This window comes from Panthera pardus, unplaced genomic scaffold, assembly GCF_024362965.1.
Source record: "Panthera pardus isolate Hobbes unplaced genomic scaffold, ASM2436296v1 HiC_scaffold_22, whole genome shotgun sequence".
In the NCBI taxonomy this organism is placed as follows: domain Eukaryota; kingdom Metazoa; phylum Chordata; class Mammalia; order Carnivora; family Felidae; genus Panthera; species Panthera pardus.
In genome coordinates, this window is record NW_026526788.1 from 74,052,399 (window position 1) to 74,072,702 (window position 20,304).

The window sequence follows — 20,304 nt, forward strand, 5'->3', positions numbered from 1 at the left end:
TCTACAGTATAAACTGTGCTTTGTCTGTCTCTTTAATTAGACTTGTAACATCTGAAATCTTTTCTTAAGGTTTGTTAAAAGCACAGATAAACATAATTAAAAGAGAGCATAAGGAACACCATTCTAGGTGATCACCCAATCATACCCCAAAGGTTAAAAGAAAATATCCTCAATGCAAGGAGATATGAGTAAGCACCCCTAAAAACCGGAGAGAAGAACCCATCACTCAGTACCATTTTTATTTTTCCCATATTAAAATGCTCCGACTTCAAGCCTATACACAATTTTTATGGGGATGAATAGATCTTTAGCCTCAATGTAAAGGAATTCGAAGAGCTGGACCTTCCCTTGCCTGGACAGGCAGGGCTTATTTTCCATACATTGTGCTAACTGTTCATCTGTATGAGACTACTGAAATTACTTGTAAGGACTGAGGAGAACAAGGCTTCAAAGAATTAAAATCACCATTTAAAAGTCCCCTGGACTACGTTCAGACGACAAAATGACACACAGAAGAACATTTAAATTACAAAACCACTGAGAAATGACCAAAGTTAATGAAAGTAAGTCAGTTCTAGATGAGCCTTAGCAGACACCCGTCGCCCCGCCACAGCAGAGAACACCCAACCTCCCCAGGTGGCTGAGCACGCTGTGACAGCAGTAGGCTGCCCTGGGAGGGCTCTTCCCTCCCCAGTGTCCTAGGTTCCTTTCCACTGCCAATCAGAGAAATATACCACAAAGAAAACGGTCCTAACCTCTCCTGACTGGAAAGAGGAAAAAATAAAAAATAAAAATAAAAACAAACAAAAGAGAAGGAAGAAAAAATAAGGGACAGAAGGCAGAGCAGTAAAATTTCAAAGACAGACATAAAATACACTTTGCCAGAGAGTTCGCAGGCATTAGATGACTTGTATGTAATAACGTATCCTTCGTACACACCTCCTGGTCCTAGCAACAAGAATAATAACCCTGCTGTAAAAATGAAATGTTGAAATGAAGATATTTTAGAGTCTATATATTTGTAATATTCAATGCACTTTACTTTGTTTACCCGATCTTCAGTGCCAAGAGATCACAGTAATTAAGAAAATACAAAGTACCTGCCATCCTTCTTAGGGGCACATATCCCAGTGGTGGATTCTTGTAACAGCTAAAGGGAAAATACATTCAGCCTCGTATCCGAAGGAACCGTTTTACCTTCGGAAACATGGTTGTTAAGATATTTCTACCCAAGAAAAGCATCCACAAAAATGAAAAGAAAATAATTTTGCCCTCCAGATTATAAAATAAACGAGCTTAGAACGACAAGATTTGCTTCACTGTAATAGGTCTTTCAATTCAGCTTTTATTTATTTATTTTTTGGTATGTAATGCAAACACATTAGCTTTGAAAACAGCACTGCTGAAGAGTAACTTTAAGCTTCCCAAGTTTGCCAGCATCTCTATTTCAAAAATTTAAACAAATATTTCAATTCTGAACTCTATATAAGATAATGTTCCAGGTATTCTGATAGGTAAATCTGACAAAATTGTATTATCTGGGGAGGGTGGGGTCACTGAAGCTCTTATTCCATTAAGATGACAGTGCATGTACGTCAACAGAAAACTAAAAACCAAAATGAAGAGACTGAATTGTAGCCAGAGTCCCCTCAGAGAAACCAAAGCCTAACGATGAAGCGCACCGGAAAAATTCTGAATGCCAGAGCAAGTGCCGTAGCACCCGAGCATTTCTGAGAAAGGACGTCTTAGATGTGAACATAAAATGCAGAAACTATCTCAAATGTATATATACCCTTCTTCAATGAGAATGCCTTCAGAGTTTTGAGGAAATTGCTCTAGGAATAAAGCATAGGCGACAAATTAATAATCTCCCCAAATTAAGAGAGCATGTATTTAACTAGGAAAGAACACAACCCCACCAATTCAAACATCAGGTTTTTCAAAAGGCCATTCCTACCTTTATTTAAATATTAACAAACTATCTATATTTCAGCATTATTAACTTTACCTATGTTTCGGAATCCAAAACTTTAAGTAGCCTTAATTTAACAAAGTTAAAATTTAATTCTCAGTTTAATTCATACTGCCAATGTAATACCCTTTCTAGGTCACACAAAATAATTACAATCTTACAACACGAAGCACTGACGCTTTCAAAGAATTGAGTTTAGTTTTGCTGTCAAAGGCCATCCTATTGGGAGTCATTTACAGAAAAAGTATTCTTTCAGGGCGTAAGCTATACAAAGTTCAAACGAAATTCACAGGCAACCTCTACTCCCCATTCATTCCTACTCGGACACTGCACACTTGTAACTGAAATCAACCTGAGCTATGTATCCAGTTCACGCAGATGTCATTCGTTCCCTGGTAGGAACCCACTGGTGCCAAACCAAGGGGCTTTTATTTATCCGTGTCAGGCTAACAGGAAGATGCCTAGAGAAAAATCCCCTTTCCAAAATGTGACATCCAACCTAAGCGCTGCCTACTTAAGTAAACCGAGGCTTTAGCATTTAATCTTAGCCTGTTTGTTTCTACTGATTTCTATAAAATTTGGTATCATTTGGATTGTAAAAAAGAGAACGTGTCAGAAAAGACCAGTACCAAAAGATGGAATTTGTTCAGGATCACTATCGATGAATGAATGGAATGTACTTCCAATTCAGGCCTGAGGTTAACAAGTCACAAATATGCTCAAATACTTTGTGTGTATGTGTAAATGATACTTTTTGTAAAAAAACTTTTTTTTTTCAAATTAGAACAGTTTCATCAGTATGACACAAACCCAAGTATATTTCTCCTCTCTATCTCCTCCAAGATTGTTAATGAAAAACAAGTATTTAATCAACAGGAGGGACAGTCCCAAAGCAACTACATTACAACATGGCAAAACCAAAGATGTTAGCACAGTCAAGACTTCAAACATGTGAATTTGAGCCTTCCCCTAAAACCAGATAATATATATCTTTGATGTCATCATAAATTTAAGGGAATGTGATTCTGGGAAAAGTATGCATTTGCTTTGTCACAAGGACAGCGCACGGACAACTGGCAGACCGTTGTTCCATTTTGTTGTTGGAGGACCTGTGTTCAAGGCCCATTCGCAGGCATGGTTCTACTTTGGGCTTCATTTTTTTTTCAATACTCATGCTGCCCTATTAGTTTCACAGGCTTATAAATGTTAAACATCAAAAATTAGTTTCACTTATTATGGTTGGAAAAGGCTTTAAGAACTCTGGGGTCTGTGCCTCTGAGCAAAGGCTTTATCAGTAGGTCCCAGTCACTGCTTCTTGAAAAAAGAAAACGGGACTGATTAAAAACCAATATACCTGATTTCCAAAAGGACACCTACCATGCACGTATACGTTTAATTCATAAAGGGTTTCTGCCCCAAACTCACAATTACTTATTTCTCAAAATCCCATCTCTCATATCCATGGTGATTAGCACCAAGGGGATAAATATGAAAAATTAAATCTCAAACTAAACTATTTATTCAAGAATTCCATCTTGATTACTTTAGTCATTCTTCACGGGTGTTTAATTAACACGACATCAGTATCTTTCCAATGTCTGTGCCTGAACAGCAAACACTTTCCAGATGTTTTGCCACTCACTTATACAAGGAAAAGAAGAGAATTTTATTTTTTCTTGTAATCAGAATTCTGTAACACCACACTAAATAAGTTTAATTTATTTTACTAAAACAAGGCATTATATTTATATGGAAGTAAGAAAAGAAAAAAAAACACTTGAGGAAAACATTTCATCCTTACAAGTGATGAAAATATCCTGTATTTCTGAAGCAATCTCACTTGTCATAAAGGTAACAGGAAATCACACCCTTAAAATGGAAAATACCTAGTCAGTGCCATGCAATTCCCATTTCTAAAACAGCAGCATAACAAAACAAAGCACAAAAAAAGAAACCTAATATCCTCAAAGAAAACACACGTCTCTGCAGCTGGGAAGGCACATCTTCCGTGCTTTCTGACATGCGCCTTCCAACGGCAGAGAAAGGGAAGCTCACAAGCGATCACTGCTAGCGGGGAAGGCATCCCTCCCAAGTGCAGCATTTAAAAAAACTATATCCAATTCTCGACTGTCCAGGCTTTTCTGTGAGATTTAACGTATACATAGAAGATTACATAATCCACTATCTCATTCAAGACAAATTTTGGGTTTAGTTCGCCAGGTAAAGATGAAAAGTACAATCAAATAATGTTTTAAAGATCTGGTTTGGCAACCACCATAATAATAACCGTCCCAAAGATGAAAAGAATTCGCAGTAGATGCTAAACCTACTGGGTAAAGTATAATGAGAAACAGAATATTTACATAGTCTCAAATTCTCTCCCATCTCTCCATGAGATATGTATTAATTACATATAGGACAACAGTCACGTTACAATAATGTGGAGAAACCTGGTGACACCACCTTAACCAAAAACTCAAAGTAACATCAAAAATTGGGACAGACAGATATCATGTGCCTCCTGATATCTTGCATTGAGAAGGACACAGAATCATTTCTGCAACACCCCTGCCAAAAATGCATGAGGAAACATCAGACAAACCAAAATTGAAGGACATCCTGGAAAATAACTGGCCTCTACTCCTCGAAAATGCTAATGTCCTAAGAAATACAGACTGAGGAACTTTCCAGATTAAAGAAGAATAAAGAGACATGACAACAAAATGCAATGTCCTAGACCAGGAAAAAGAAACTGTTCTTTTAGCTATAAAGGAAATCTGTGAGACATTTGGCAAATCTAAATGAGGTATATAAATTAGAATGAATGGCAAAGCAAATGTTAAACGTTAACATCTTGGGTATCTGGGTGAAGGTAAATAGAAAATCTTTTCATAAACTTCGCAACTTTCTGAAAGTCTAAAATTATTTCAAAATAAAACTTTTTTTTTTAAAAAAAATCAAATGTATTCAACTCTTAAAATTTTAGCATGACTAACTTTACCTATGGAAAACATAGAGCCTGCAGTAAAGTAAATGCTTCTCTCCGAATCACCCTTGCCTCAGGTGGGGGTGCTAATGAACTGAAAAACCCAAAAACCAGAAAAACAGCCAGCCACGGATGGGTCATGTGGAGCCCACATTTTAATGCGGTAGACAAGGCCTTGCATTATTCTTTCTTCTGTTACTAAGCAAGGACCTGAGAAAACCTACTGACCTGGGGCCACTGGATGAGTCACAGCCAACTTGTTATTTGGTAGAGATCACAAAATAAACAACTCCTGGGTCTTCCAAAAGGAAGAATGGACAAGCACCAACCAGGGTACACCAGTCCGTCACATGATCTTTGGGACAGAGGTAAAGATAAAGAAGTCTGCAGTGTTTCTGAAAACAATCAGGAAGCCACACCCTAAGGCCCTGCTTGTTTTTATTAGGCTTCTATCCTTAGCTTTACTGCAACTATACAGTCATCTCGGAGATCAGCCACACGCTGATGGTATAGCATTCGCTGGAGAGCAAACAGGAACAAACACCCACAATTTTTAAAGGGCTTCAAGAGACACGTGCTCAAGCACGTGTCACAAAATGCACTTTAGTGATATATGTTAAGTACCGGTTCTCTAGGGAGCCTTGCTTCTGACCCAAGTGAGAGATTCAGAAAAAGCTGCCAAAAGCTTCCACACCTACCTATTTACAGGTGACCAAGACCAGTGATTGGTGTTGCCGCCCTAAACACCTTCAGTCTCTGAAAGTCTCTGCCACTTATGTCTTCAGCCACTCCTCCCTACCTCCATCATGTGTCCTACTGTGTCCACCCCTCCCTCCCCTTGCAGCCATATCGACTTTACTCTCTTCCAGCCCCAAAAGCATGTCCCTCCCACCCTCCTCTGACATTTCACGGTGGACTCCCCCAAATTTGGAGATGATATAAACTACTGATAAAATTTGCTACATTGTGTATATTTGCAGGCTACCCAAGACGCTTACCTACTACCTCTAACAATAGCTCTATGGAAAACAAAGTGCCAAGTGCCAAAACAGAACCAACAAACACTAAGTGCTCGACTGTTGAACAGAATTTTAAAGACGGTCTTTTGACACACAGCTGATTTGTAGAGATAAGTGCCGAGTACCTATCAAATTGAAGAAGCCACTCTACTAACTGCCAGCTAACACTTAAGTCCAACTGAGGTTGCAGGACCATTCAACACACTATCAAATTCATTTCGTTAAAAGGTTATCCCTGGATCTTTCTATTTGAAAACAGAGTGATAAAATGCTATTCTATCCAATGAAGGCTATAATCAATAAAATCAAAACACGGCTACTCTAAAGATGAAAGAGAGCAAATGTCAAACTTACAGCACAAGAAATATAAGCTGGGAAGGGAAGAATGAATTTGAACAGAAAAAAAGGAAACTGATTTTTTTTAAATGTCGCTTTTTTTTCCCTAAAGTTTTTTTCTTTCTTTCTTTCTTTCTTTCTTTCTTTCTTTCTTTCTTTCTTTCTTTCTTTCTTTTTTTTTTAATGTTTGTTTATTTTTGAGATCAGGACCTGGGCCAAAGCTGGCCATTCAATCAACTGAGCCACCCAGATGCCCCAAAATGTCACTTTTTGAAAGGCTGCATAACTGCCATTTATGCTGCTTCTTACCTATGTCCCAAACTCAAGCTCAGAACTTCATAATTTCCTCTAGATTAGCCGTTAATAAATAAATACACAGACACATTATAAACAGAAGTATTTAACGTGACAACTGATTTTAAAGGCCTATGAGAAAAAAAGGTAACTTCTGAATCCCTAAGCCTCACTTCTGAACTTGTTCATTTCCCTACATAAAAACCCAAGATACTTATGGCCTGTAGCCAAGAACAGAAAACAAACCAGCAAACAGCCATCAACAGATTGTCTGATACTGGAAGACAGAAGGGTGAGATGGTGTTTCCATAGAAGAATTTACCGAAATAGTAATTCCATCGTTAATCTCAGCGTAGAACAAACGTTCACCTGCAGGCAAGTAAGAAAGAACAGCACATGTGGCCAACAGTTTACAGAGATGACCTATGATGCTGCCTATGTAATTAAACAGCAGGGAGTAGAGTTTAAGAATAAGGTGAAGTTGGGACGCCTGGGCAACTCAGTCAGCTAAGTATCCAATTCTTGATTTCAGCTCGGACGTGATCTCATGGTTCGTCTGATCGAGCCCTGAGTCGGGTTCTGTGCTGAGCGTCGAACCTACTTGAGAGTCTCTCTCTCCCTCTTCCCCTCCCCTGCTCATGCGCTCGCTCTCTCAAAATAAATAAACCCTAAAAAAAAAAAAAAAAAAAAAAAAAAAAAGGCAAAAGCAAAGAAAAACAAAAACAAAAAAGAATAAGGTGAGGCAAGTAGGCAGCTTACCCAAAATGGGAAAGCTATGGTCGATCTTTTTTCCCCAAAGAGGACAAAAAAGAACCACAAAACAACACTAGCAACAATAAAACATACGCCAGTATGAGCTCTCAGCTCTTGCTTAGTGACACCTGACAGCAATTCCCAATTGGAGAAATATTCCCCCCAAAAGGTGCAGGCCAGAATCTTCTGGAAGCCTTGTGTACTTGGAAAAAGAATATGCGATATATCTAATAGTTTTATACTATAGACTATAAGTTTTAAAAAGCTGAAAGTTATTGGGGCGCCTGGGTGGCTCGGTCGGTTAAGCGTCCGACTTCGGCTCAGGTCATGATCTCACGGTCTGTGGGTTCAAGCCCCGCGTCGGGCTCTGTGCTGACAGCTCAGAGCTGGAGCCTGTTTCAGATTCTGTGTCTCCCTCTCTCTGTGACCCTCCCCCGTTCATGCTCTGTCTCTCTCTGTCTCAAAAATAAATAAACGTTAAAAAAAAAAATTAAAAAAAAAAAAAAGCTGAAAATTATTTAGGGCTGAGGGAGAAGTTCAGAATTTGCAGTAAGAAAGCGTGTGGGGGAGCGAGGGCCAGGAGAACGTTGAGAGATGTGGTGCACAGCTGGCCTCAGGGAGAGTTAAACTGAATTAAAGATGCAAATGGAAAAAGAAAGCCAGTCTTTTCATCATAACTGGCAAAAAGCTCTCTGAAACCTAGGTGAAATCTAGGGTTGAATATCAATCATGGATTATTTCCACCACAAGTTTCAAACCAGAATGATTTAAAAACATTAAAGACAAAAGTAAAACCCAGCATTTCAGCATAAGTGGCAGAATAAGAGGGAAGAAAATGGGCGGAAAAGAAAATCTAAGATCAAATATTTGAATACTGAACTTACTCATGATCACAAAAAGAATGTACATTTATTTTAGAAAATCTGCAAATACCAGTTTGACTCACCTCTCGCGTGGCCAGCTGGTTGCTGAGTTCCTCCGCCTTCTCGATGTCCCAGTCTTCCACAGCCTGGTCGATGCTCTTTTCAAGGCCGGACTAGAAAGTAAAGAAACCTAAAACTTAAAGGCAGGAATGAAAGGCAAACATTTGCCAGCAAAGACTATGTCACAGGACTACGCCGAACACGTTGCATACTTAGGTCATTTAATTTTCACAATGAGCCCTGTGGCAGTCTGTACCACTCCCATTTACTGAGGAGAAGGCCCCGCAGAGAGATCATATGGCTTTTTCGAGGTCCGATAACTTCTTGAACTAAGAAAGAGGAGATGCCAATCCAGACTTCTGTGACTTCAAGGACTACGCTTTCCCTTACTAACCATACAATGCTAATGACAATAATGGTTAAATCGACGGCATGCTTATTATTATTACTGGCTTAGTACTATAAGAAAGCTCATTTACCCTCATAACAACTCCACAAAACAACACTGCTATCCTGTTTTGAACACGAGGAAACAGAGGCCTCAGACTAAGTAGGCCAAGGTCACAGAGTCTGTAAGTGGTAAGGCCATCACATGAACCTGGGTGTGCCCAGAGCCTGTGTTCTCAACCACCCCTTTCCTCTGCCTCTTTTCTCTACTGCCCCCTCCTGTAGCCCAAGGCCCTCCTTCAACAGCCCGTCTAGTCTCTGACCAGAGGGATTAAGCTGGATATTAAATACAGGAGGAAAGTTACATACCAGAATGATTTTACTTTCCTATGGAAACGTATTTATTTACCAGCTGAAGATGCTTTAGGAAACGATAATTAAAATTTTCATGGGATTACCAAACAGACGAGGTAGGATTCATCACACATTTATGGAAAGACGCTTAGACTTACATAATTGAGTTTTAGCTCGTGGAAACAGTTACTACGGAAAATTAAAAAAATTTTAAATGGTCTAAGACGTTTCTCACAAGAACGTTTTGCCCTAACAATGGCTTAGCGCATGTGTCTTCCACGTTTTCAGTTCCCGACTTCTCCCTCATCTCGTAAAGGGGACCCAGGAATGCCTCCTCCCGTCAGCCAACTGCTTGATTATACCCATCAACGAGGAGAAATTTTGTTCCTGTGCAGCCTCTGCTGAAACAAGACTTAAAAATGCCCACACATAATCTGCGTAAAAAGATTACAGAACACAGACCCGGGAGGTTATCACCAGTGTCCCTGCTGAGTGAGGATCGTTCTTCCACACAATCCCTCATCCCACCTAAGGAAGGGCCTGAGAGGATGACAGCCTTTTCTCTTCCTTGCTCCCAACTGCAGCCCGAGACCATCATTCAATAGCCCTAGTCCCTGAACCCAGGCCAGGTGGCTCTCCTGTCCTTTTCCCATGCGGGTCCTACGATCACTGATCGGTCGCCAGCTATTCTTTTTGGTATTTCTGCAGAAACAGTCTCCCATAGTCCTTCTCCTCATAGTCCAAAAAACATGTTGGACTCACTTTTCCAACGTCCTTCATCCTCAGGGACCTCTAACTAATGTCCCACCCCAGAGTCCATACTCTAGGCCGGGGACACTTCAAGTGTGGTCTGTGCACCAGTTCAGGTCTGTGAATGGTGCCAGTCCATGAACTGAGCTTGTGCCAGGATGCAAATCAACTACATGCCTATACAGTTCTGACTTTTTTTTTTTTTTTTTTTAGGGGAAAGGGGTAAGGGAGGAGGACAGCAGGACTTTCTCAAAAAAGAAAGCAGTACACGGAGTTATATTCAGACACAAGCTCTGTATCTCCTGGAAGACCAACACTCTGAATAGGCTTGCTCTGGGCCATGCACTACACATCACCTGAAAGCTCCAGTTCCAAAGCTTTACAATCTGGAATTCTCTCTGAACTCAAGATTCTGTCCTTCCACTTATCCCAAGTCTTTGCAGCCAGTGAACCTGCCTTGTCTTCGTTTGTAACCCCAATCCTGGCACCACTGTATTTATTCCCACCGTCCTCCAGCCCCTTTCTGGATTCTCCTATCCTCCCTCTCTTACCTACAACCCATGATTAACCTTTTCAAACTCTAAGCCAACGGTTGTCAAAGTCTAAGTCTGGACCAACAGCATCAATATTACCCAGGAACCTGTTAGAAATACAAATGCTCTGAATCAGAAACTGGGATCGGGACCCAGAAGTCCACTGATGCTAACTAGGCCCAAGTTTGAGAATCACCGACCTAAGCAATATTTTTAATTTCCTCCAACATCTTACTTTGTTTTGGCCATTCCCAATCACTTGTTTCTACCACTTTAACACCTAGGTGTCTCAGCAGTGGCAGAGAAAACCCAGTAACTCAATTCACTGGCTTCTACTAAAAGTTGTTTTTCAAACTTAGCTGAGTGGGCGCTGAATTCTGCCCTTGAGAGTTCCCACATTCCTCTAAGAAATTGTTACTTTCTTTATTTTTTCAAATCCCCTCAACCCTACCTCCTTCCTTCTCAGATTACAACCCCACCCTCTACTTCATGGGAGGCTGAGACAAGGAGAGAAGGGGAAGAGAAGAACCAAAGGTACTGGATGTTCTGTGTCCTTTCTACAACCTTCCCCTCATCCAACCTCACAAGGTGAATCTTCACCTGCACTGTCCCTCTGCCCCTACGGCCTCCAAGAATCATCTCTTTCCAAAACTCACCCCACCACCTGCGCTCATCACAGTCCTACCTGCTTACCTGTCATTCAGAAGCCTGTGTTTAAATGTTCTCCTCTCTCTTTTCTTCATCTTTCTCACCCTACAAACACACCTGTCCACCCCATTCTGGACCTGGGGGTGGACGGCATGACACAGCTTGCTTTCCTTAAACTGATTTCTTCTTAGGCTGATACTTCATTTCTCTCTTGTAAAACAATGTTATCGGTTGCCTCATGTCACCACCCCCCCCCCCCAAATTCTATCCTCCATTTGTCTGGTCCACATCCTTCCCTGAAACTTGCTCCCTCTACAGTCACAAATGACACTTTGTCCTCCTCCTATTTGATCATCTACTATGTCAACTATATCCTTATTCTTAAAATATCTCCCCAAATACCGACCTTCAATTTCCTTGGAGGCCCTTCATCTTCTCTTGTTGAATTATAACTCTAATTATAACAGTCCTCAAGGTTCTGTGATTGGTCCCCTTTTCTTCTTACTCTTCCCTCTTCTCAGTAACGTACTCAGTGCCAGGGCTTCAATTACTTCTTATAAGCTGCTCTCTGTATCTCTGTGTAACTCAAACCATCTGAGCTCTCAGCTATACCAAGATCTACACCTCCAGCTACTTCCTAGTTACCTTCATATTGAAGCCTTGCAAAGGTAGGGTCTCCAACTTTTTGTTATGCCTAAAACCAAGTTCATCACTTCCTTCCCTGCTTCCCCCTTAGAGATGACCACCCACTGAGTCACCCCTAATAGAATCCTCGGTAATCTTCAGTGCCTCCAATCCTTCGCTTATTTTAACTCTTTTTGTAGGGTATCTCATGCCACCTTCCTGGGCTTCTTCAGGGCCTCGTCATCTCCTGTTTGGAAGATGAGAACCCTCTCAATCTAGGCTTCTATTTTTCTAAAGTAGAGACACCATGTCATTAGTCAGCTTGAAAACGTGATCACTTCTTTATTCCTTTTCATTGCACTGAAATCCCTTCACGATAGGGTCCCCAAATGCTTTCTTAACCCCATCTCGGGCAATGCTATACTTCCCAATCTCTGGTCACATTTACTATTCTTATATGTCCCCTGTGCCTCTGATGTGTTTCTACTGGAAAAATCTTAACCGTCCTTGTACATCTCATGGCGAATGTCATCGTCTCCACCTTTGCAGGTTCCCTCACCAGTACACACCCACCGATCCTGCTTCACTCTGCCCCGTGCCCAGTACCTAAGTGCCTTCCGCACTGCTCTCGCCACTCTCTTCAGCACTTGTGGGTCCAACACACTACAGTGAGTTGTGGGTCTGTCTCCCCAGCTGGGTTCCAGGCTAAGGACAGACATGTGTGTCACTGGCGTGGTGTGTCCCAGCACCCGGCCTGGTCTTCTTACATGTTACTGGGTTAATGATCACAGTGCAATAATCCACGGTTGCATTAATACTGAAAGGACGCCCACCCAAGGGAGGAACATTTATCTACCACTTGGACAAGAAAATTCCACAACAGTAATATTGGGGTATTAATACCCCAATGGTTTAAAAAAGAGTCATATTTTATGGTACTTATTTATATATAAATCTTTCCATTACTAGAATATTCGTTCCTTTAGGGCGTGGAGAATACCTTCTCCATCTTGGACTCCCAGAACTTAGCACAGTACCTGCCTCTGGACCTTTTTGTTTACTATTTTTACAGTATAAGTAAAGCATTTTATTTAAGAAATGCTAACACAATGGCCTAACGGGCACTCCTTCCTGAACAGAATATTAAGTATCTCCTCAAACAAGTAAGAAAAGAAAATACTAACAGCAAACTCCAGTCTTCCCTGTTCCACAAATTCTGGGGGAGCCAGTGATCTCAACCTTTAATTTCAACAACCTGGTCACTAATAGCATCCATTCTTGGGCCTGTCTGGCTTATTCCACTTATTAGCTCTATGTATTTCCCTCCAATTCCATAGGCTTCCTAAGATTAGGTAAGACCTGGCTGCTGCACTCTTTTCCTCCAGAACCTGAGTAATCATACATCCGTGAATAAAAAGGAATCCATTCTACTTCTTACCACCAATACCTTGAATAAACCAATGATCCACTTGTCAAGTCATTTTGCTGCATCAACTTGCTAACTTACGTCCTTTTGGTTTTTATAGAACCACCATTTCCAGTTAACATCACAAGGGCAGAAAACAAGGATATTCCCCTCCTCTAGAAACTTACATCAACTGCTGAACTTGTAAGTATAATTTTCACTTAAAAATAAGTCAGCTAAAATTACAAATCTATTGCTTCGCCATCAACCCACTCCCATTTCCCCAGCCATTCCCGGCACTGGTGTAATACAGTAGACAGAGACTGGAACAGAAACCAGGAGAGGTGGCCACGGCTCCGGGCAAATGAGATTTCCCTAAAGGAAGGGTAAAGCCTTGGTTTCCTTAAAGAAAAAGAGATGACTGGCTTGATAACCCAAATTCTCTCCTAGAAATAAAATTCCACTTACATGTTCAACTTTGTTTTTAGCTCTTTTAAGTTTTGTTGTTTTTTTTTTTTATTCAACATATTTCACTAGACAGAACTGGGATTTTTTCCTCCCTTTTCTTTTTTCCTTTTTCTTTCTTTTCTTTTTGACAGTTTATTTAAATAAAATATAATAGTGCCATTTGGCTCTGAAAAATCTCTGATTCTGTATGCACACCCAAACTTTCTGCTTCTATAAGAAGACATTAACATTCCAAATACACTCGAAATGCTTCACTTGTGGAAAAGCATCCTAAGGTAAAATATTTCCACTATGTTAAGACCGTAAGTTAATAATGGTTTACAAAGAACATGGCTGGTGAGGTCAGACCCAGAGTTCAAATCTGAGCTCCTCTACTTACAGCCAAGAAACTCTGGGTGATTCCTAAATCTCTACAGGTTACAGTCACCTCACCCTCACAAAAAAAGTGATACCGGGGTCGCCACAAGTTTATGGTAAGGGTCAAAGAAAATATATGTAAAATACCTAGCAAAAATTTTAGAATGTAGCATCATTCGATAAAGAAGCTGGTCATATTATTTTATCTAAATCAGGGTACCATTATTAAAACCAAGATAAGGCTTAGCTCTGTATGGCTACAGACCTCATCACAAATCATCAAGGGCTCAGCCCCAAGCATAAGACCCAAGAATTCAACGTAGAGTCAGTGGGTAGTCTCATGAAGTAAGATTTGAGTATTGAGGCTTTTACAGTCTTAAGTTGGACCCGAGAGTACCTTTCCTGGAATCGTCCACGATGTCTCTCACACCACAGAAGGTGCGAGGAGGCACAGAAGCACTGATGACTCAGCAGGGCCTAGGTGTGCTTCTAAGACGCCTTCCGGCGGGAATCAGAATTGAGCTGAAGATACCTATACCTCAGTACAGACCAGTTAGGGTGCCAATTTGGCCACAGATGGAAAATCATCGAAGGCCGGTATCTAACAGGTCCCCAACGAGGCAATAAGTAACCTCTAACTAACAGTTTTGCTGCAGATGCCAAGAAGGCAGGATGACAAACATCAAAGAAACTTCTGGGTTTAACATTAAGGACCAATCCTCCACATGTGCATATGCACAATCTCTTTGACTTGTGATTAAGGCTCCTTCAGTCAAACTGCACAATATATTTCTATAAAAACGTTGCTGTTAAATATTCATTTATTTAGATAATATATTCAGTTTTTACAGCTGAATATAAATGAATTGTCTGCTACAGTTTGTTGTACTCTAATTAGACCTAAATATCTAAGGGAAAAAAAATAGGTGATCTCCCCAAAAAGAAGTGGGGGGGGGGGGAGGGCAGAACTAAGAATCAGTGGTATTACCTTTATGTATAAATCATACCTACTTAAATTATTTAAATCAGATAAATAAAAACAAAGTTGGACTATTACTTAGGAAACATCTAGATTTGAGACCAAATGACTTTGGTTAAAGTCTCATTTCGCTTCTTACCTGCTGTCTGTTTTCTTACAGAAAATCATGCTAGGCTTTAGTCAGTCTACATTATGAGAATACCGGCCCCACCTACACACCCCCACAGGGATCAGCCGGGGATCAAAAGATAATGCTCTGTAATTAATGCCAGTGGAACAGTCACGCGTGGCGCCTCTACACCTCTCCCCTCCACTGCTACCACTTCTGCCCCCTCCGCACCACTACCCTTCTTCCTCCCTCCCTCCCACTCCCTCAGGGCAGCTGGCTTTTTATATGATTTGTGTATTGGAGTTCCATGTAAGATTCTGATTGGGAAAAGCATTCTGCTAAAAATAAATAAATAAATAAATAAATAAATAAATAAATAAATAAATAAATAAATTTGAAAAAAGATACACTATACAGGAACTGTTTCCTCTCATAAACAACTAAAAAAAAAAATCAGACGTTGTGCAATTATTCTTAAAATTATTAAAATTTAACGGATTTTTCATGCCAAAAAGTATCCGTGAAATACATATAAAACTACTTCAATAATGACTGGTGACTCATCAAACTGATTCAACTAAGGAATATTTGAGATTTTTATAATGAAGTTAATGAGTGAAATTTGCTCTAAAGAAATTTCTATATAGATTCAAAATAATTACGTTATGATTACAGAATGGTAAGTCCCAGAACTACTTCCAGAAACACAATTATAGCTGCATTTAATACAAACTACATTTTAAAACAGCTTTGGATATTGGGAATACTACATTTTAAAAATACAACCCTTTCTGCAATGTTAAGAAAACAGGTGATGGCAGTGTCATAAATACATATAATCGGTTGAGCCACAGCTTTAGCTTGACAGTGTTCGAAAAAAGAAGGTAGGAAGGGAGGAGGAGAAAGAGAGAAAACTGGGGGTTGGTTGTGGGGGGGGCGGGTGCGGAGAAGGATTGCACAGTAGACACAAGATTAAGAAGTCTGTTCTGTTTTACATTCTTGAGGATGGACTGAATACAGAATAAAAGGGCTCTCTCACATATGGCAAAAGATCAGCCTCTGCTCCAGAGAAATAAAATAATGGACTAGAAATTCATGCTAGTTTTCTCCAAACTGCATCACAGATTTTCATGAGCCTCTCTAGATTTCTAGCCTTACATTTCTTCTTAGCTTTTATCTTGGTGCCTCCAGCGTGGACATTCTTCAATGTCTATTTCTTCTGTTGGATTCACAGTAGACTTTAGCATGAGCAAAAGGGGTGCGTGTAAAACAGCGAAACAGGATTCCAAACCGAAGTGCAAACCTGCTGGCGTGCAATGATGCTAAACTACCAAGAGAATACGAAATCTGGCCTCACTAAATCTTTTCCTTTTATGCTTACATTTATTTATCGAATATTGAGTGCCGGCAAAATCCTGGCCAGATGCAAGTCTGGCCAGCACCGGTTTCCTTGTTTAGAAAAACGCCATAACTTTCTTAGTCAGATGTCACTCATATAGAGGATGTCTACCATTAACAAAACCCAAACTCATAAAATAGATCACTGTTTTTAAAATGATGCTTGACTTAAAACTTCTTTTCCTAGAACACATCTAACGTATAATGTGAAAGAGAAGACTAGTTCATAAAACTGAGTCGTTTAAAAGATTTTGCACAAGGAATCCTAGTATTCATAAGGCTCCTCTACACAAACCTCAAATTTTTGACAATGAATGACAGCCATATCTGGCCCATATCAAGAAGGGACAATTTCGTATATAAGGTAATAATAACAATCTGATACGGAGAGACTTTAAAAAAAAAAAATCTCTCAAATTTTCTGCTCTTCAGAACAGTTAAAAATTTTAATTTAAAATTTAACTTCAGAGCCCTAACTTCAACTATGAAACTCGTTTAGACACTCTAAAGTCAACAGTTATGAAAAAACATAACAAGTGCTATAATTAATTGAAGATCAAAGACCACCTAATTCAGGAGTAAAACTTCAAAACAATTTCCTATGAGAAGCAACACTGAACCATCCCTTCCCTCGAAAGAACAACCAGCGGTGGGGACTCTGCAGGTCGACCAGAGCCCGGCCCACCACCACAGCATGACCCTCCTCCCTCGTGCTGTAGAACAAGCTTATGCAGTCGAGAGCATCCTTCTCACAAAACCAGTCCTCCCAGCCCACCACAATCACAGGGGTCCAGAACAGGACGACGGCACTTTCAAGTGCCGACCAGCGCTTCTGCGGTGAAGCCAGACGACTGAGAATGGGGTCATAAAGCCTGGGTTTTCATGGGATCTTTTTTTGGAGGCATTTAAGCACTTCTGCACCTGCTTGAACATTGTGAAAAAGAGATTGCTCGGAAGCAGCAATGATGTAGGAGAAAGTGATCCTAGTTTCAAGTCCCCAGTGCTCTAGAACTTCACGACAAGAATTCTTAGCAAAGCTGGAATCAAAAGGTTTACATGCAAAGTTCTGCTGTCAGTTCCTTAACGCACGTGCCCTCAATGATGCAATACCCCCCAACGATGGGTTTACAGTCTGAGGTCTATTTCACAAGAAATATTGATTAATCAGTAAATGGTAATGGTCTCTGTGTACACACAGTGATCTACAGAAATGATTCACGGAGGAGGAATCTGTCTACACAGGCAGGATACAATATACCTGGGCTTCAACCAGGCAGGCCCCTGAGCCTCCAGCCCTACCATTCAGCGCTCAGTTTTCATGCTCCTGGAGTCCAGGATGTGAATATATAAGTTACTCACTCATTCAAGACTCTACTAAGGATTCACATCATCTATAGACTGAGGATGTCCAACTGTGTATCTCCAGCTCAGACTGTCCCGAGTTCTTGCCTCATTTTACCAACCGTCTCTCTATTCCTGCCTGCTCATACCACCCATGCCCTGAACTGAACTTTGGACAGAGGCCACCCCAGATCTTCTCCCCTCCCCAGCCTTCCCATGTTCGTAACTAGCATCACTATTCATACCACTGCTGAAGGTAACACTTGAATGGCTCTCTTTCCCTCCTCACGCCCCAAATCCTATCACTTCACAAGCATCAGAGGCAAATAACAAATACTGCCAACTCTCCTTCTACAGTAGACCTCAAATCTGTCCACTCTTCTCCATCTTCTGTAGCACCATTCTTGTTCAAGCCACCGTCCTCTTGTGCCTAGAAGAGACTCTTACCTGTTCTCTTCTTGCCTACTTTTGCCGACCCACAGTCTATTCTCCACGCAAGAGCAATCTTTTTAAACACAACTTCGATCATATCACTCTCTTAACTTAAAACCCTTGAATGACTCTCAACTGCACTGTAACTAGAACCCAATTCCTTACCAGGGCCCTTAAGGTGCTTCATGCTTTGGTTCCTGGCTGCCTGCCTCTCCAATCCTATCCTGGGCCACTCTCCTCCTCGCTCACTCCACTCCGGCCAGGCTGACCTTCTTACAGTTACTCAAATGTCCCATGATGACTCTTTCTTCCCCAGGACCTTTACGCAGGTTATTACCTCTTGACGAGAATTCTGTGTACACATGGTTCCTTCCTATCCTTCAGGTCTCAATGGAATGGCATCTTCCAAGAAAGGCCCTCCCTGACCACCTAAAGTGGGGTATCCATTTTAAATTTCTTTACAACAATCCTGTTTACTTCCTTCTTAACAGACTTTTTTTTTTTTTTAATTATTTATAACTACATATTTACATGTTTACCTAGCATCTTGTTTGGCACACAGGAAGTGTTTTAACTTTTTCACTGAATTCATTACAAACATTTTCAAATTACAAGCACTGCAATTTTCAAACATTTTCTACTGACTAATCTAAGAGGCCATAAAAAAAATATCTTACCTTGTCAATTTTTTTCTTTTTAACGGGGGGGTCAAACCTATCATTGATTCCAAAGTACTGAGTAAGCTCCTTCCACTGGGCTTCACTTGAGGTCTGGGCACTGAAAGAAGAGACAAGAACTCATTTTTAGTGTTTTTAATTGGTCACCACAATTACGAACTACAGAAACTAGTTCCCATGTTTCGGAGGTAAGTAGTTCAACTATTGGTAAAGGTTTTACAATACTGTCCAGAGTAGGCGAACATTTTCAATTCTACCCACCTTTGAGACTCTTCTTCATTCTTCAATTTACCTGAAAAGAATTCACAAAGTGTCAATACCCGAGTATTCATTTGTTATTTCAAAATTATGTTTATTAAAAATTGTTGAGCTCAATTAGTCACAACTTAACATTAGCACTACTGACAACTAACTTGAATTAAAACAAAGCACCTTTCCTGGAGCGTTTTCTTTTCCTTCTTCTGAATCCTGATGCTGAGCTTTTCTGTTCAGAATGTTTTTTATGCAATTCTTGAAATTTCTATATAAAAGTTAAAACAAGAAAAACAAGAAACAAATACATTTTGAAGCAAGGCACATATTCAAAAAATTACAAACATGTTACGGATTAAAAATATATTCTAGCATTTATAAAAATACAAATTTAACAAAAGGAGTTCAGTTCTTCTTGAGATACTCTATTCTCTAAGACTCCTTCACAATCTGAGTTTTTATCTTCATCTATTTCTACCTAAGTCAATCTGATTATCTGAGAGTAAAATTCAATGACTCATACAGATGACAAAGAGATCAAATTAGGATAGAAACTCATGTGTTATGTTAGGCAAAGTAGCTAATCCTACCAGTTTTTTTCTTCCTCTTTTTATAAAAAACAAAATAAAAATGAAAGCAAGTACCTGAGTGGCCAACAGGTTGACCACAGACCCACACAGTACTCTGAGTCAATCTTCCCTACCTCTCATCTCCCCAGAACACAGGCGTTCTGACCACGGCAGAAACACACACAGGAGCATGCACAAACACACAGGCACTGGCTTCGATAAGAACACATCACAGAGAACCTACATTCCACATATTTAAGGGAACTCCAGAGGGGCACTCTTCATAGGCATTTACATTTGCCTCCACGTCGGGTTTTGGTCCATCTGTAGGGAAATCGGAGATCTCTGTTTTTGTAATGGCCCCATCTTCGTTATCTTCCTGTAAGTTAAGTCCAGAGTTCTTTAATGGGGCTTCATCTTCAGAATTCAACTCAATATCACTTTCATTTAGGCCAGGAGGTAGCAGCCCACTCCACATCTTTTCTTCTAAAGGGAAAAAGATGAACGTAGACATACAAAGTAGAAATGGAAAGAAATTTAAAACCCCAAGAGTCTAGCAATTATCCCAATGGTTTGGGAACAGTCCACATATGCTTTCCTTCTTTTAATCTAAAATGGGATGGGATGTACCTTCCGTATTAAAATAATTGAAATCTTTGCTTGGATAAATTTTTTTTTGTCTTGTTTAAATCTGTTATAAGACACACCTACAGATGAATGACTTAAAGAAAATAGGAC

At 40.2% G+C, this 20,304-nt stretch overlaps 1 protein-coding gene across 3 annotated transcripts in view; it reads right to left on the minus strand.

Annotated features, from left to right (window-relative positions):
- The window catches only part of FAM204A (family with sequence similarity 204 member A), a 39,439-nt gene that overhangs the window by 14,533 nt on the left and 4,602 nt on the right, over nt 1–20,304 (minus strand). For 2 of the 3 annotated variants that reach the window (XM_019459582.2, XM_019459581.2), the window contains exons 2-6: nt 19,811–20,052; nt 19,178–19,265; nt 19,007–19,037; nt 18,746–18,845; nt 8,307–8,396 (exon numbers count right to left, since the gene is read on the minus strand). In XM_019459582.2, the coding sequence (XP_019315127.1) occupies nt 8,307–8,396; nt 18,746–18,845; nt 19,007–19,037; nt 19,178–19,265; nt 19,811–20,052 (551 nt within the window). Of the gene's footprint in view, nt 1–1,325; nt 1,836–8,306; nt 8,397–18,745; nt 18,846–19,006; nt 19,038–19,177; nt 19,266–19,810; nt 20,053–20,304 lie in introns of those variants that run through there. The other variant, XM_019459583.2, reaches the window with a different exon arrangement.